This window comes from Diabrotica virgifera, chromosome 6, assembly GCF_917563875.1.
Source record: "Diabrotica virgifera virgifera chromosome 6, PGI_DIABVI_V3a".
Taxonomy (NCBI): Eukaryota; Metazoa; Arthropoda; class Insecta; order Coleoptera; family Chrysomelidae; genus Diabrotica; species Diabrotica virgifera.
In genome coordinates this window covers 85377167-85396043 of record NC_065448.1, presented here as the reverse complement: position 1 = coordinate 85396043, position 18877 = coordinate 85377167, and the positions used below count along the sequence as shown (strand labels likewise).

At 31.2% G+C, this 18877-nt stretch overlaps 1 protein-coding gene across 2 annotated transcripts in view; it reads left to right on the top strand.

Moving 5' to 3' along the window:
* Nucleotides 1–3516: 3516 nt before the first annotated feature.
* LOC126886565 (zinc finger protein 112-like) overlaps nt 3517–18877 on the top strand; it is a 75758-nt gene continuing 60397 nt past the window's right edge. Inside the window, exon 1 of one of the 2 annotated variants that reach the window (XM_050653513.1) lies at nt 3517–3870. In XM_050653513.1, coding sequence (XP_050509470.1) covers nt 3672–3870 — 199 coding nt within the window. In that variant the 5' untranslated portion in view covers nt 3517–3671. The remainder of the gene's footprint in view (nt 3871–18877) is intronic. The other variant, XM_050653512.1, reaches the window with a different exon arrangement.

Here is an 18877-nt window from a genome sequence, read left to right as displayed (position 1 = left end):
CAGCCCTCGGTAATAATGTAATCTTTCATTCTGCGTTCAAATTTTTTTAAAAATATTTATTAGTTTTCTCAGGATTCGAAAAAAATGAATACGTTTAAAGATTATTGGTCCGAAATTTTGCGCCTACGGTCTTTTAACAACTAAAGATTTATTACAACTAAAACAATAGAAATGTATTTGACAGTCTTGTAGTTATTAAGGTATCAAAGTTATTATCCATAATACCCCCGTGGTGCGTTCAACGTTAATGCCCAACTAAATAATTTCTATATGTAAAAAATTTGAAGGCTTTTTGAGTTAATTAGTAGATATCTATATTAGACCTGGATCCCGCGTAAGAAAGAAAAGTTGATTAATAGCAAGCTGAAAATTTGTTAATAGCTTAACGGTGTCTAGTCGGACAAACTTTGATGCACGGGAACACTGGAACAGGGGAAGTTTTAACTGTGGAGCATGGTAAACGTGTCGTCCTGACAAGTTTATGAATGTGAAAAATAGCAAGTTGTTTTTAAGTTTATTCAATAGCCAACGTTATGTAATATATGCGAAAATGTTTGTCCGACAAAAATGTTGGGCATTTTAACGAGTCCGACACGTAGAACATGTCACATCACAGGAATTATGTTGGTGATGAATAGCAGTCTGATTTTTGCATGAGAGTTTAATGAAAGGTAAAAAAAGCAATTGGAAGTTCTGTCCGACAAAATTAATGGGAAGTTTTCGTAGTCGGACATTCTAAACAGGTAAGATATAGACAAAAATGCTGGTGATAAATAGCTTTCCGACAAAGACGAAATTTAATTAAGTAAATTATTCCTTACCAAGAATGACTGTTGTCGGAAAAAAATAAGGGGTAGATTTTGTAGTCGGACAATTTAAAAAAATAATTTTTGAAATTTCAATAAGGGGTGATTATTCTATGTCAAAAGTACCTGCAATCAATTACAATCGATATCTTTCGATTTATGTCAACATCATTTAGATACCTCACTGTAATACATTTATAGTAGATCAGGCAAATTATATTATGGATTGAGTGGTCTAGCTATCTTTTTCTGCCACATGCGCGGGATCGCTTGGTTAAAAGAGATAGATAGACCACCTATCGACTTTTTGCACTGTATTCCCTGTCTACCCGTATGTCTATGAATACATTTCCATTTAAGAAAAACTGTCACTTTTGACAATAATTCATAATAAATTGCAATCGTAACTTCAAATTTAAACTAATCGATTTATTTTGGCAGCAAATTATTTCTTGCCATGTGACATATTAATTAAATTATTATTTCATTTATAGAAAGTTGAGAAAAATTACGTTATACAATTTTAGTAATAATTTATTTAGGTACCCCTTTTCAATAAAGCAAAGCATTATAGCACGAAGAATGATATTCAATAGAACTTTCACAATTATCTGGAAACTGCACCTCATTGAATTGATGACCAAGTATTTTACTAACTTTGTAAAATGTTCGAAAATTACTCAAGTGTTCCGTTGAATGGTTTCACTTTTGATTTGGCGACTTAAAATTTAAACTGTTGACACTCAAAAATAGACACAAAAACACTCCATAGTTAATATAAATTTTAATTTCCAACACACGTGGCAAACAGAAACTCAGAGACCATGTACTTTCAAATACTATGTGTCACACTGACAAATGCAGCCTTCTAATACATACTTCTAAGCATAATGTATTTACGTCTATTCTTATAAGCACCGAAGTTTTAGACTCTTCACATTTTTCAATGTCGTTTACAGGGTTAAGATTTGAGTATAGAAAAAAATGTATACAACGTTTTTTGTAGGAAATTTTCCGTACTTTCGGATGCGCCTAATTAGAAAACCCTAAGAGATTGCTTTCACATGTTCTTTGACATTTTTTATTTTCATTTTGAGAATATCTAGAACAAACTCCACCCAAAAAAATAATTGTATTGCAATATATACATGCATTGATACTTACTTCACTGTTTTTGGAGTGTGCATGTATATATATGCACATGCAAATATGTGAATATAAATAATAATATACAACTAAAATAGCTTTATCAATATATGACTAAGTCATTCCGAAAAAATGTTTTTTATTTATTTCCTTCGATTTGCCCAAACTTTTTGTCCGACATATAACTTTTTGCGTTACAAAATATAATTTGTACATAAACAAATCAAAATTAGCTTGCTATTTATCACCAACATTTTTGTCTATATCTTACATGTTTAGAATGTCCGACTAGGAAAATTTCCCATTCATTTTGTCCGACAGAACTTCCAATTGCTTTTTTAACCTTTCATTAAACTCTCATGCAAAAATCAGACTGTTATTCATCACCAACATAGTTTCTGTGATGTGACATGTTCTACGTGTCGGACTCGTTAAAATGCCCAACCTTTTTGTCGGACAAACATTTTTTCATATATTATATAACGTTGGCTATTGAATAAACTTAAAAACAACTTGCTATTTTTCACCATCATAAACTTGTCAGGACGACACGTTTATCATGCTCCACCGTTAAAACTTCCCCTGTTTCAGTGTTCCCGTGCATCAATGTTTGTCCGACTAGACACCGTTAAGCTATTAACAAATTTTCAGCTTGCTATTAATCAACTTTTTTTTCATACGCGGGATCATATTACTAGCTTCAAATAAGTAGATTTTTCTACAGCCACTATTCCAAATGCATTTTTCTGTACAATTTTATGTTAACAAACTTAATATTTTCTCACAGAATAACTGACAGTAGTGTGCAGAAAAGTGACGTTTCTGTGCCGGAAAGTTCTTTTCTGCATAGTACCATTCCTCAAAAAAATCATAAATATAATTGCCCTGCACTGCACTACATAAAATGAAAATAAAACTAAATCAAAAATAACATGAATAACATCAGACGACAGACGGTTTTTGAAATTTGAATTGGATTAGTATGCCTTAAGTGGATGCACTTATGCATTTAAATTCTAAACAAAAGAATCGGCACATGTCCCTTTTGTCAAAAGATGAAAAGTATCGGATGTCACTAACATTCATCCAGTATAGGATATTTATAAAAATTTGGGTGGAACCAAACAAAATTAATGTGTTGTTGGTGTTGGGAATATATGGATGAGAAAGTTTTAGTCGATGGTAGATACACTGAAAAATATCCGCAAATATCCGATTTATTTAAAGGTACGAAGAAGATACGACAACTCTCAAAAAGGTACGCAAATCGGATAATTATCCGCCGATTGGCAACACTGGTGGACAGTGAGCGTTCGAGTGGAGTGGAGAAAATAGTTGCGGCAATTTTCTTGGGACGAACAGGTATAATTGTGCAATGAAGTTGGGAAACCGCATAAAACCAACTTCTCCCTGTTCGGGGACTCCTATCTCGATGGTACTGACTATAAATACGGGGCTAATCCATCGCTACTTTTAACTAATGGCCCATTTCGCCGATTCAAGTTTATATAGGCATAGGCAACCCAAATTACACTGCGCAAAGTATTGGGTCAGGATTTAGACAGAATCCACACACCAGCCACAGCCACAGTCCCGTCCTCGTCCTTTACTGTGGTCACAGTCCAAGATAAAAGTATATTGAACAAAACAAATAAGACAAATAGTTTAAAGTTTAAATTAAACCAAACCCTGAACCAAAATACCAAAACCAAATAGAAGATGGAAGTAAAACAAGAAGTTAGTGAAAACATTAAAATGGAAATAGATTGTAATCAAATGTGTGATGTTCCCTTGGATACTTCCAAAACTGAAATTAAAGAGGAAGACAATAAATTTAATTGTGTATATTTAAAGGAATATCCTATAAAGACGGAAATAGAAGAAGTTAAACTTGAAGAAAAACAAAACACGGAAAAAGGTAAATCAAATTTTTGGTTTAGTTTGTAGCTATGCTCAGACCCTGAATCTGAACATTGTCCAAGAAAAGAATGGCTTTATATTTTTTGATATCCATTTATTTTGTGTAATTCAAGTTTGCCTAATTTTTAATAATAACAGATGAAATATTAGACAACACTTCGGATGTTTCTTTCAACTGAGGGAATTGAAACTAAGGGGTAGAGTAGGGTTTAGTTGAGAAAAAATGAAGTCAAAGTCAATTTTACATAGTAAATTTTACAGCGAATTTATCACTGATGAACTTATTTTGTATTCATGATCATCATGAATCAGCCAATCGCATCCACTGCTGGACATAGGCCTCCCTCAGTTCTTTCCAGTGTTCTCTACACTGGGCCACTTGTAGCCAGTTTCCTGCCTGTTTTTATGTTGTCGGTCCATCTAGTCGGTGGTCATCCTTGGCTTGTTTTATAGTTCCTCGGCTTCTATTTTGTGTTTTTATACATTTTATTTATCTAATTGTAAAAGCTTTTTTAAAGTTAGTATTTATTTTCATTCAAAACATTTAACATTTGTTTCAAAATATTTTGAAAAAACATTTGCACTTGTGTGTTTGAGTTTTGTTTTATGGAGCTGGAATTAAGTCAATTAGCCAGAAACGTTTGCACTTTTACCCCTCTGCTTCACATTTTACACTTGCTTCTCTTTTGTCACTTAAATACTTTACACTTAAAGTCTACTTACTATTATTATTTTACTATTTAGAAAGTACTATTTCTTAAAGTACAATAAGAGAAACATTACGTCAATTCTTTTTTATTTATTTATTTACGGGAAACCCCCATTAACAGTACAAAAACATAAGTTAAATTTTTAAGACAAGTTAGATCTTATAACTAGGTATATCCAAGTTAAAAAAATTCAAAGTAATTATAATTGTATCAGACTTAATGAATCTAGATCATTGAGATAACTAGTATATAGGCTATTATAAAAATAATAATTTTAAACTATTAAAACAAAAACATTAAAACAAACCTAATACTATGTAATACAAGATAGGTACCTCTTTAGTTGGTTCAAACTGTATTTAAATAAGTCAATCTGCAGATTATTCGCCAAAGACATGCATCTGTCAAGAGGATTATTCACACCATAAGTTGTTCTATGAAAGGGAATTCGAAAAGTTGGTTGTTGCCTTAAATCACGACGTGGTATGTGGAAAGTAACATATTCTAAGATATTAGGACAATCTAACAGACTATTAACAAACTTAAATAAGATTATTAGTGAAAATATATCTCTACGGATGTTTAGTGGAGTCAATGAAATGTGTTGCTCAATCTCCATGTAATTATGATTAGCTATAGGAAGTCCACATTTAAAAGCACACACTGTTAAGAATCTATGTTCTACTCTTTCCAAATAAATCATGGGATTTTGAAAATAAGGAGACCAAATTATTGAACAGTATTCCAAAATTGATCTGACCAAACAACAATAAACAACCCTGACAGTATGAACTGAAAAGTATTGGCAATTTCTTAGCACAAAACCAAGCATTTTACTACTCTTTACTGCTATTGAATTAATATTATTTATAAAAGTTAATTTCTCATCAAATATGATTCCCAAGTCTTTGACAGTAGTAACATATTTAAGTGGTTGATTATCAATGACATTATGAAGACTGGTATTTGATTATTTTACATGTAAAACTAATAAAACAACATTTTTTAACATTGAGATCAAGCTTATTAACCCGACACTGTCAGTGTAATTGGTCTAAATCATTCTGTAAAAGCAACTGATCGTCTGGGCTCTCAACAATCCTCCAGTTTTAAATCATCTGCAAACATTAAACAGTGACTATGTTTAAAACAATTAATGATATCATTAACAAAGACATTGAACAGTAAAGGAGAACAGTGTCCCCCTTGAGGAACACCAGAAGTAGCGAATATAGTTTCAGAGAGGTCGCCACCAATTTTAACATACTGAACCCGGCCAATTAGTGAACTTTGAAACCACAAGACAATCTGATGATGGAACCCGAACTTTTGCAACTTTTGCAAAAGGATCCGATGATCCACCCAATCAAATGCTTTCGAGAAATCTGTGTAAATGGAATCTATCTGCTTAAACTGTTCCATGTTTTGGTCAGTTTGATAATAGAGTAGATTTGTTAAAGTTGATTTATTTTGGCAAAAACCATGTTGTTGATAGGATATTAAACCTTTGCATAGCCAACTCAACTGCTTGCTGACTAGGGAATCAAACAATTTCGGTATTGAAGATTGTATACAAACACTACGATAGTTTTCTACTTCAATTCAATTCAATTCAATTCAGTTTATTGATGTCAATATACAAAGTATTTACATAAGTCAAAGTCTGTTAAAATGCATCATTGAAATACATTGGCAAGCTAACACTTAATAAGTAAAATCTATAAAATTTTATCACCTAGTCTAAATACTTAACACAAAGTTAGAATATTAGCATAAAAACACAAAAGCACACAGAACATTTAAGAGAGCTGTAGGACTATCACAACAGGGTAGCCCCGAGATATTCCTCCTGAGAATAGTAAGCACCCACTAAAAGAAGTTCTCTGATTTTTATTTTGTATGTATCTAAGGGCAGTTCTCGAATTATTAGGGGTAATTTATTAAAGAAATATATAGCCAGACATGATGGGCCATCTCTGCACCTCTCCAGCCTACGAAACTTTGGGGCAAGGTTCCCTCTAAAGCGTGTGTTAATATTATGAATCTGTTCATGAGTCTGGAATTTATGCATATTGCATTTTACATATATAAGATTATCATATATATACTGGCAAGGTACTGTTAATATTTTCCAATCTATAAAAACTTATCTGCAATCGGCTCTATATGGCAAGCCTGCGACAATGCGAATGGCCCTTCTCTGCAGTCTGAATACATCCTTCGCTCCTGCACTATGGCCCCATGCGAGAATAGCATAGGAGATATGTGAGTGACACAAAGAAAAATATGCCTGCTTTAGTATGGAAGCGGAAACACAGGATGAAAGTCCACGAAGCAAAAATGTATTTGATGATAGCTGTGCCACTAAAGAGGTGGTATGAGCATCCCATATCAGACCAGGGTCCAGCAGAACACCAAGAAATTTAGCACAGGATGCATTGTCCAGTTCATCAGGAATATTTCTAGTTGAAAAAAGTAAGGACTGTGTTTTGGTTGTATTGAGAAACAGCCTATTAGAATGGAACCATTGTTCTGCCTCCGACACTGAACCCCACAAACTCCCCACTGCTGTTACCAAATCCTTACTGCAGGATGAGATTGTTGTGTCATCTGCAAAGAGAGTGAAATGCGCAGTTTGACATGAAAGTGGTAAATCATTGATGTATATCAAGAATAATAAGGGACCCAACACAGAGCCCTGAGGAACTCCTATGCGCAAGCATCCTCTCTCCGATTCAACACCTGCAAATCTCACCCTCTGGCAGCGGTCCGTCAAATAATTTTTTATCAATGATATACTGGAGATTGAGAAGTTATATTTACTCAATTTAGCAGTAAGAATTTCGTGGGACACACAATCGAAGGCTTTACTTAGGTCGCAAAAGTTGGAAGACACATAGTTACCTTGTTCAAAAGCATCTTGGATGTATGTTACAAGTTTCAAAATACCCTGAACAGTCTTCAAACCCTTTCTGAAGCCAAATTGAGATTCAACGAAGAGCCCGTTAGACTCAAAGAAACTTGCTATTTCTACAGCAAGACATTTTTCAAATATCTTCGAGAATATAGGTAACAGAGAGACAGGTCTGTAATTAGACATTTGATCTGTCTCTCCCTTTTTAAAAACCGGAATGACCACCGCAGTTTTTAAAACTTCAGGAAAAACCCCCTCAGCTATACATAAGTTTATGAGCTTGGTCAGAGGACATATTATTAGATTTTTTATCCCTTTGATTAAGCTGACAGTTAAATTAAATGGGTCCTTACTTTTTTTATTTTTGAGAGAGTTCACAATATCTCTTACCTCATTAAAGGAGACTGGTTGGAATTCAAACATCTGTTCAGCATAAGGTGGTGTATAGTTGAGTGGGTCATTGTGGGGTGCAGGAGTACGGCTATGCAGCTCGGAGGCAATGTTTAAAAAATAATGATTAAATTGATCAGGTGTTATATTAGAATTAGTTTCAGTTTTTGTGATGCCTCTATACTCATTAATGATATTTAACATTGTTTTAATCGGGTTATGAGAGTTTGAAATTAGTTGGTCATTGGTAGCTTTCTTTGCTGCTTTTATTGCTTTCCGATATTCATTTTTAATATTTTTTATGTATTCCTGTAGGTAATTTGGTGCATCAAGCTGTTTATTAAGTTCTATAAAAAATTGAATATTATCACGCATTGTTCTCAAGCTATCATTAAACCAACTCACCACACCCGCCTGACCCTTTCTTTTAGAGTAAGACTTTTCCGGGAAACAGGTCAAGAATGCATTGGAAATGATGTAAACAAAATAGGAAAACTTATTATTCACATTCATATTAGTGTCATTAATAAAGTCCCATGAAATGTCCTCTATCATAGAGAAGAACAAGTATCTTCCTCCCTCAGTGATGGGTCTAAAAAACACTTTTTGAGGATCAGAAAATTGTTCTCCTCCCATTAAGGTAAATTCCAGGTATATACCTCTATGGTCAGATATACCAGGGTCAACAACTTGTAGCTGAAGGTCCTGTGGATCCAAATTGGAAAAAACATTATCGAGACAGTTTTTCTGTCTGGTGGCTTCGAAATTATTTTGATGAAAACCGAAACTATGCATTAGGTTACATAATTCTGTACAGTGAGGAGAATCTGTATTAAAATGAATATTAAAATCCCCAAGAATCAAGATTTTCTTAGTAGGGTTAAGTGATTGTAAAGCTCCCTCCAGTACTTCAATAAAAACGTTAAAAGAGCCTGGCGGAGGCCTATATACAGTTAATAAATATAACTTATATTTTTCAATATATGCACAACATAATTCAATTTGTCCCTGTATGGACAGATCTTTTACATTATGCCACTCTTTAAAGAGAATGTTTTGACTTGATTTTTTGACCATTTTTAAAAACAGGGACAACATAACTCACCTTCCAAGCATCAGGAAATACAGATGTTTGTAAAGATTTATTAAAAAGTATATATAGAGGTAAGACTATTGTGCAAACACATTCATTCAGCAAGTAATCTGGTATTCCATCGGGTCCTTTTGAAAGCTTCTTTGGGAGCCTACTTATAGCATCAAATATCTCGTTAATTATAATCTTGCAACAGTTAATATCCCTGCTAGCAACATCATCCACAACTGTGTCAAATGAAAAAGTTGAATCATGATTATTAACATACACCATCTGAAAAAACTCCATAAATAAATTAGCTATATCTTGCCCATTAGAAGCAGTCCTATTTCCATAAGACAGAGAATTCGGAAGACTGTAATTTGATCTTTTATCGTTAATAAACTGCCAAAACGATTTTGGATTATCCCTCAGTTTCAAATCAAAACACCCAATATAGTTAGAAAAACAAACTTCTGACAGACGCTTGCATTCAGCACGCAACTCTGAGAATTTTTTATAGTTACAATAAGTACGATTATTTACATATATAGAATGTGCCTTTTTTTTCTGAAGGGTTAATTTTCTCAAATCAACTGTGAACCACTTTGGAAATGATGATGTTCTATACTTTTTCAATGGAACAAAGTAAGCTATACCTATAGCAAGTATTTCATAAAAGGTATTAGTAGATAAATTTACATCATTTGTGTTAAGAATTGTTGTTGTTTGTTTGAGTTTATATGACTGCGGACATTAAATCCATTCTCCAATTTTACTATTTTTTATTTTATTAGTCATTTTTTCGTATCTTATCCTAAAACTAATACTAATTTTAATCTCTAATAAACAATTCTACTAATAAATAATTATTTTTGTATTTTTTTTTTAATAATTTTTTATATATTTTTTTTTTATTTATTTTTTTCTAAATGATGTTCTCAGAGTTCCACAGCAAAAACTGCAACATTCTTCTTTAGCCCTCTACTTAATTCGAAAGCTATTTTACTATGGACTGTCCAAGTTCGTCATTCATTTTTATCTACATATTTTTTTTATATTTTTTTAATTATTATATTTTTTTTATATATATTTTTTTTATTTTTTTTATATTTCATTTCTTTTCTTTTTTCTTTTAACATACATATAACAATTTACAAGAAATACTTACTCTATATTTTACAATTACAATTTAAGCTTAATATCTAAAATATGTTTATACAATAGTCAGTAACCAACTCATTATTTTCTAATGTTAATAAATAATTTAAATTAATGGGATGGTGGACATCAGTCAAAGCATACAGTGAATTTAAAAACATATTAACTTTATTAGAGATAAGAGAACAGGTCAAAATTTTGTGTTGTAGATTGCCCAACTGTCCACAAATACATTGTGGACTATCAGCTATATTAATTTTAAATAAATATGATGGAGTAAGACAGTGGTCAAATCTCATTCTGCATATGGTTCTTGTCATATCTTTTGTCGACTCCATTTTAGAAAACCAAGGTTTATCCGTTATATAGTTTCTGATTGATCTGTAGTGGTTTCCTGTATTTATGTTTTCATCAATATACCTTTCTTTCCATTCTTTCTTAATCTCTTTGAATAAATTTGATTCAATATATTTTGGCATACAAAGATAATGGGTTAATACTCCTTGTGTCACCGCATTTTTAGCCAATTCATCTATCATTTCATTTACAGTTATTCCACAGTGGCTTTTAACCCATGCCAACTTAACAGACTTTCCTTGTTGCTGAAGTTCTTTAATTTTATTTATGATATATAATTCAATGTAGTTCACTTTTGATTTAGGATTTATAGCACTAATTTTACTTAGAGAAGTTTTACCGTCACTATAAGTTATAAACTTTGAACGATTTATATTAGATAAGAATTATTTGCTAGTCAAAAGAAGCCAAGAAACTATTAAGTTCTCTATAGTTAGCATTTCTAAAATCATAATAATATTCATTATAAGCCAGATTACCGCACTTAGAAGAGCTAATAGGTAAAGAACACTCATATCCAATATGATGAAGACTACTGTCAAAAAGTTTATCTGAAGCCCTTGTAATTACTATATCTCTATTATTACTAAAAGCTAATTTTAATTCTTAAAAAAACATATTTGAATGAATTTTCATCTTTTCAAAAACATATTTATTCATCATAATCTGAGACCAGGTCCATTTCAGCGTTTTCTTTATATTCCAACAGAATATCCACTTCCAATTCTTGGTTTCTTTCATGTTGTGGTTTATTAAAGTTTTCTCGATTTTGACCTTCATTGTGACTTAAATTAGAGTAATAATCATGGTGAATGGGGGGCATAAAGGGTAAAAGTTGCAACAAATTTTTGCATTTTGGAGTTTTATTTTGATGGGACCAAAGTTCGATAACCAATGGAATTTCTGCAGCTTATCGCAACCTTTCAGTTTTTCAACAGTGCTAAAGGAGAAATCTTCAAAAAGTGCATCCTTACAAAGGAATGTGCAAGGTGTCTGATTTTCAAAATGAAAGCATTGCATTCTTTGTAAGCCTTTCACTTTGTTGTTCATTATATCCATTAACAGAGCTATATTTTTAAAATCGTGTACATCCATTTTGTATACAGTAATAGGCTATTGATTATGTTCAAAATAAGAGAGCTAAAAGGAACTACAACGTTAACGGGATTTTATTGTCTCATGTGGTCAATGTAACTCTAGATTTGAAAAAACCGCGGAGTGCTACCATTTAAATGGGTGCGTTTTTGAGAAAGGGGTGAATTAGTCCCTAGGCACAGGGTAAAATAGGGTGAGTCCTATGCACTTTTGGTACAAACACATCTACAGGAAAAGTTCCTGGTTAAATTTCCTATCGAAATATCACATTTTAAATTCAAAAATAATTTTATTTTCAAAAATATACTCAAAAGAAAAGCAAGCAAAAAACACGAAAGAGAGCAATTTTGTTTTTTGCCCCATAACTTTTTTCCACAGAGATATAGGTGTAGGCATTGCTTCAGCGAAAAATATCTGCCATCCTTCTTCTTTAAAATGACGTTTGGTAGAAGTCTCTAGGATCTACAGTTTTCGAAACAGGAATTTTCAAAATTCGCCGCTTTCAGCATTTTTGGGCCATTTTCCCCATTAGTTCGCAAACATTGTTCTGTAACTTTTTTCTACGCATCTCTAGGTATATGCAATGGTACATTTAGTAGGAATATAAGTCAATTGCCTTTAAAATGGTCTATTGTATAAGGCTCTATGACTATTTTTAAGCAAGTTATGCTTTTTTAAGGATTTATACTTTTAATGATTTTTGATATTTTTTTGATTATTTATAAAATTTTTCATTATGACTCTTTTTCTTGAACATTTAGGTATATACAGGGTGGTTCATCTTATTCGCCTCGGTCTCTGTACAGAAAACCATTTGATATTTTAAAAAAATTTCTTCACAGAAATATACAGGGCCTTCAATACTACAACCTAAAAATAATGTGAATTATACAGGGTGTTCCAAAAAAGAGTGGTATATCAAAGTTATATTTTTTCTTATGGAATGTCCTATATCTGATGACATTATTGAATTGACCTTAAAAAATAAGCTAAACTTTCATAAGGGTTCCCTATACCTAAATACAGGGTGTTTTGATTTATTTCGATTTTTATAAAAATATAAGGTTTTAGAAAAAAATAAATATCTACGAATCTAAGAAGCAGTAACAAATTCTTTCTTGGATCTTAATAATAGACTATTTAGCATACTTAAACAGATGCTTATTGCAACAAAATTTCTTACAGGGTGGTCAAAATATGATATTGTTCTATTAACAAATTCAAGCTGTAATAACTTACTTAGTTTAAATGGAACACCCTGTATCTTACTAGTCTATCGCATAGAAAATTTACTTAGCTTTCAATTTGTACTTGGGTTTCCTATACCTATCTTTTTACAGGGTGGTCAAAATATTAGATTGTTCTATTAACAAATTAAAGGTGTAATAACTTTCTTATTTTAAATGGAACACCCTGTATCTTACTAGTCTATCGAGTAGAAAATTTACTTAGCTTTCAATTCTTATTAGGGTTTCCTATACCTATCTCCCTTCATTTTTTAAATATTTAAAGATTTCCTAATTTGTAAGCTTTAAAAATTAGAATTAAGTACCTATGTCGTGGTTATGTACAACACATCACCAACACCGGCAATATACTTAAGTATCTTAGTCAAGATAGTTTCATTAATAAAATTCACATTTTTATCATTTAATCACACAGAGTGTTCTTATTTTAAATGACATACTCGATATTATATTCTTTATAATGGAAGATATTTAAAATCTCTTCAATTCCATGTTAACATTCTCAATACACATGTTATTCTGTAGATATAAATTCCCATGTTATTCTGTAAATACCCATTTTTACATATTTTTGTACAATAGGCTCGTTTTCGTCAAAGTGGCCATTGCATTTAATTGTTTGTAATTGCGATTTAAAGATTCAAACAAAAAGTGGCGTTCTTAAATTTACTTAATAACCGTTGGGTTAAGATATGGAAAATACTTATACGGAATGAAATATAATTTAAATATCTTCCAGAATACGGCATCTAATATAGGGTATGCAGTTTAAAATAAACGTATTATTCAATTTCACATGTAGGCCAAAATCAACTAAAATAATACAACACTCTGTGTGACTACATGATAACACTGAAAATTTCATTAATGACAGTATCTTGTCTAAGTATATTGCCGGTGTTGGTGATGTGTTGTACATAAACACGACATAGGTACTTATGTAATTCTAATTTTTAAAGCTTACAAATTAGGAAATCTTTAAATATTTAAAAAATGAAGGGAGATAGGTATAGGAAACCCTAATAAGAATTGAAAGCTAAGTAAATTTTCTACTGGATAGACTAGTAAGATACAGGGTGTTCTATTTAAAATAAGTAAGTTATTACAGCTTGAATTTGTTAATAGAACAATCTAATATTTTGACCGCCCTGTAAAAAGATAGGTATAGGAAACCCTAGTACAAATTGAAAGCTAAGTAAATTTTCTACGCAATAGACTAGTAAGATACAGGGTGTTCCATTTAAAATAAGTAAGTTATTACAGCTTGAATTTGTTAATAGAACAATCTCATATTTTGACCACCCTGTAAGAAATTTTGTAGCAATAAGCATCTGTTTAAGTATGCTAAATAGTCTTTTATTAAGATCCAAGAAAGAATTTGTTACTGCTTCTTAGATTGCTAGATATTTATTTTCTTCTAAAACCTTACATTTTTATAAAAATCGAAATAAATCAAAACACCCTGTATTTAGGTATAGGGAACCCTTATGAAAGTGTAGCTTATTTTTTAAGGTCAATTCAATAATGTCATCAGATATAGGGCATTCCATAAGAAAAAATATAACTTTGATATACCACTCTTTTTTGGAACACCCTGTATAATTCACATTATTTTTAGGTTGTAGTATTAAAGGCCCTGTATATTTCTGTGAAGAAATTTTTTTAAAATATCAAGTGGTTTTCCGTACAGAGACCGAGGCGAATAAGATGAACCACCCTGTATATTGTGAAATAAAAAAAGCTTATTTTCTTTACAATATGCTGTATTGAAAAAATTCTAGGACTATTTTTAAACCAGATATCGGTAGGATATCCGTAAATTGAAAAAAAATTTAAAATTTTTATTTTTTTTTTCAATTAGAAGAATATAACTGCATATTATAACAACATTTTTAATTACAAATTACTTTTCTAAATAACACTTTTCGATATTGTGAAATATAAAGGTACTTTACTCTTGAGTGAAATTCATATTTTTTAACATACCTCGCACACTATTGACAAAATTTTATATCTGATTATTGCATCTTAGGTTTTAGACTATGCAGATTATTTTATAAAGAATAACTTTTTTTCATAAAGTTAATAATAAAACATTTTTACATATGATTCAGACTTAGTGGGACCTATTGCATGTGTAGGTATATGTATGTCACACTTTGAAAAAGCATATTTTATCTTTTTTACAAATAGTCCTAGATAGTCCATTTTATAAATAGTCCTTACAATACACCATTTTCAAGTAAAGAAGATAAGCTTTATTTTCTATTGCACAATGTATATACATAAATATACAATAAAAAAAGTTACAATGAGAAATTTAGAAATAATCGTAAAATATATCAAAAATCATTAAAAGTATAAAATTTTGAAAAACCATATCTTGCTTAAAAATAGCTATACGGTATTCTACGATAGATCGTTTTAAAGGCAATTGACTTCTCTTTGTATTAAATGTAACAGTGCATATGCCTAAATCTGCGTAAAAAAAGTTACAGAACAATGTTTGCGAAGTAACAAGGAAAATGTCCCAAAAATCGCTCTGAGTGGTGAACTTTGAAAAATCATATTTTGGAAACTATAAATCACAGAGTCTTCTACCGTACGTCGTTTTGAAGAAAAAGGATCGAAGTTTTTTTTCTGTGAAGCAATGCCTATACGTATATCCCCGTGGAAAAAAGTTATGGGGCAAAAAACAAAATTGCTATCTTTCATGTTTTTTCTTGCTTTTCTTTTGAATATATTTTTGTAAAAAAATGTATTTTCGACTATAAAATGTTATACTTCGATAGTAAATTTAACCTGGAACAATTTTCCTGTAGAATTGTTTGCGCCAAAAGTTCATAGAACCCACATTAATTCGCCCTGTGCCTAGGGACTAATTCACCCCTTTCTCAAAAACGCACCCCTTTAAATGGTAGCACTCCGCGGTTTTTTCATATTTAGAGGTCCATTGATCATATAAAATAATAAAACCCCGTTAACGTTGTAGTTCCTTTCTAAAATACATAATCAAAAGCCTATAAACTCTGTTAACCAAAACCTTTTTAACTGAAACAGCGTTTAACCAAAATGGCTGACAGTTTCAATAATTTCGTCAATAAAAAGTGAATTTAAAAAAAGCAATAAAATTAGGAAAATAAACATGTTTAGAGTGTTTTTTAAGAAATCTTCTAGTCTTTTGTGTTTTCCTTTGACAACGAAGTTTGCAGCTATATCTCTCAGCAATACAGTGTAATTTGAAAAGTTATGCATCACCTAAATATATGCTCATTTTCATAGTTGATTTTTTCGTCAACAGATAACGTATTCCGCTATTTTTTTTCTTATTGATTTTTTTTTTGGGATTTACACAGTTGGGCAAAGGCTTACTCAAACTTCTTTTTTGAACTTATACTGGTGGAAGAAAAAATACGTTGTTCTGATGTTAAGTTTGAGATACCCTGTAGGGAGGACAAGGTATAAGTGGTGGTATACATCGAAATCGAATTGTAATCTTATGTTTTGTTAACATTTTGTTTTTTGAATGTCCTGATATCTTTAGAAACAAAAAAATAAATAAATAGTTTATTTACGATTATACCAATTACAATAATTACAATCATTAAATAATTCATATCATATTAACAGTTTTAGAACTCAATAATAATTACATACAATTTACACAAGACAAATAAATAGAATAAATACCTAAATGACAGTTTACAGTGACAGCCTACATTGTATTTTAAAAAGATTTTTTCAGCTTTTTTCGAAAACTATTCAGAGAGCTAGAAAAAAAATCTACATCTAAACCATTTCCAGATTGACACATTCGTCTTATAGGTCTATTTAGACAATAGTTTGTTTGTTGGAATTCTAAGTGAAAAACGTCCTTAGATCTTGTGCACCTTTGAGGAACCCTAAGACCTATTCTCTGCAAAATTTAAGGCGAATCTATCATTCCGTTTACAATCTTGAAAAGAAAAACCAAATCTAGCATTAAACGACGATTTTTTAATGTTGGTATATTAAGTAATTTGAAAATGTCACAATACACTAAATCTTCTGAATAAATCCCTAATTTATAGCCTACAAAGCGTAGAAATTTTTTCTGAACTTTCTCAATGCTTTCAATATGACATTTATATAAAGGAGACCAAATAGTGCTGGAATATTCCAGAACTGATCTAACCATAGAACAATACACACTTCTAAAACAATCCACATTATTGAATTTTGACAAGGTTCTTTTCAAAAATCCAAGTAATTTAAAAGCTTTATTACAAATAAAATTATAGTGATTTTTGAAACATAAAGGGGATCAAAAAATACACCTAAATCTTTGAAAGTGTTTGTTGGTTGCAGAAATATATTATTTATAGAGTAATTAAAACAGATAGGTTGTGAGTTCTAAAGAAGCGCATTATTTTACATTTATCGATATTAAGTGAAAGGGCATTCTTTGTACACCATTGTGAGAATTTGTTTACATCTTTTTGTATTTTTACATAATCTCTAACATCCTTAATAATTCTAAAAATTTTCAAATCATCAGCATACAGCAAAATAACACAATTTTCAAAGATTTCTAAAATGTCATTTATGAAACAAATAAAAAGAATAGTCGATAAATGACCACCCTGTGGGACGCCAGACCCAACCAAAATCTCTTCAGAAAGACAGTTCTTGACTTTGGTGTATATACAGGTGTATTCTTCACCATGGTGTGTTTGAACTGAAACAAAACTTAATTAACAATAAAAAATAACAGTTAACAAACCTTTAAAAACAGAAAGGCACATAACGTTAACAATTCTAGTCGACACCTTAAGAGTTATTTGTCGACCAAGTGAGCATTATGCAAGGGCAACATAAGAGAGACGAGTTTGTCTAATGGAGGCTCTGTGATATTTGGGGGTGGAATTTCCTTGAGGGTAAGTACAGATTTGGTGTCTACGTGGAGGCTCTTTAAATAGCGAGAGGTCCATTGCATAGATTTTCTTTATTTAAACACTCTGTTCCTTTGATACTAGATACATATAGGAAATAATTTCATCGTAGTGGTATGATCAGGGCTTGTTTTCATGTAGGCGGTTTGCCAGTGGTAGACGCCGCGGTTAGCCGACGTTTGCATCGTACACATGAGAGCGATTGTTCCATGTGTACGATGTTGAGCGGTTGCATTTGTTTCTATTTAACTTGAACCGCGGCGGTTGGGTTTTTCAGGTAAACCGCGGCGTCAAACGTTGGCAAACCGCCCCATGTAAACAAGCTGTAAGACATGGCTTTCTCACGTATCGCATGTAGTTAGTTTTTTTTTATTTATAATTGGCTTTGACATAAACCAATTAGCCAGACTTATTTTTTATTTATGAAATATAAAAGGAGCATTTTTTTTTATTTTATCCAATATAAATAAATTGATTGTTCAAATTCTCACGCCCTAGGATAAATGTTATTATGTTAGTAAAATGTGTGTGTTTCTGTTTAGTGCATTTTTTTATATGTATATTTTTTTTGTAATTATATTTTTTGTTTTTTTTAATGCTTTAAGTTAGTTAAAATACATATTAAAGAGTAAATCCGTCTAGTTTCTTTGTTATTAAAGATATCAGAAAAACTAAAAAAATAAAATGTTCATAAAATATGAGACTATAACATAATTTCTATATATACCGATCTTTATACCTTTTCCCTCCCTATAGGGTGTCTCAAACTTTTGTTTCAGTTAAAATACATGTTAAAGAAAAAAAACCGTCCATTTTTTTTTGTTTCTAAAGATATCAGAAGTATTCAAAAAACAAAATGTTCACAAAATATAAGATTACAATACGATTGTGATGCATACTCACACTTGTACCTTGTCCTCCCTATACAGAGGTCTCAAACTTAACATATTGTTCTTCCACTCTAACTTTTCCTATGCGTCACTATTCATTTTTAAACAAGTTAAATCAAAAAATTAATTTAAATATATGTCAATACAAACTGTCAGAGTATCAGTGGCAATAATTAGGAAGTGGCTATAATGCCGTGAACGTATTTTATAAAGTTATTTTATTGAAGTATTTAGTCTA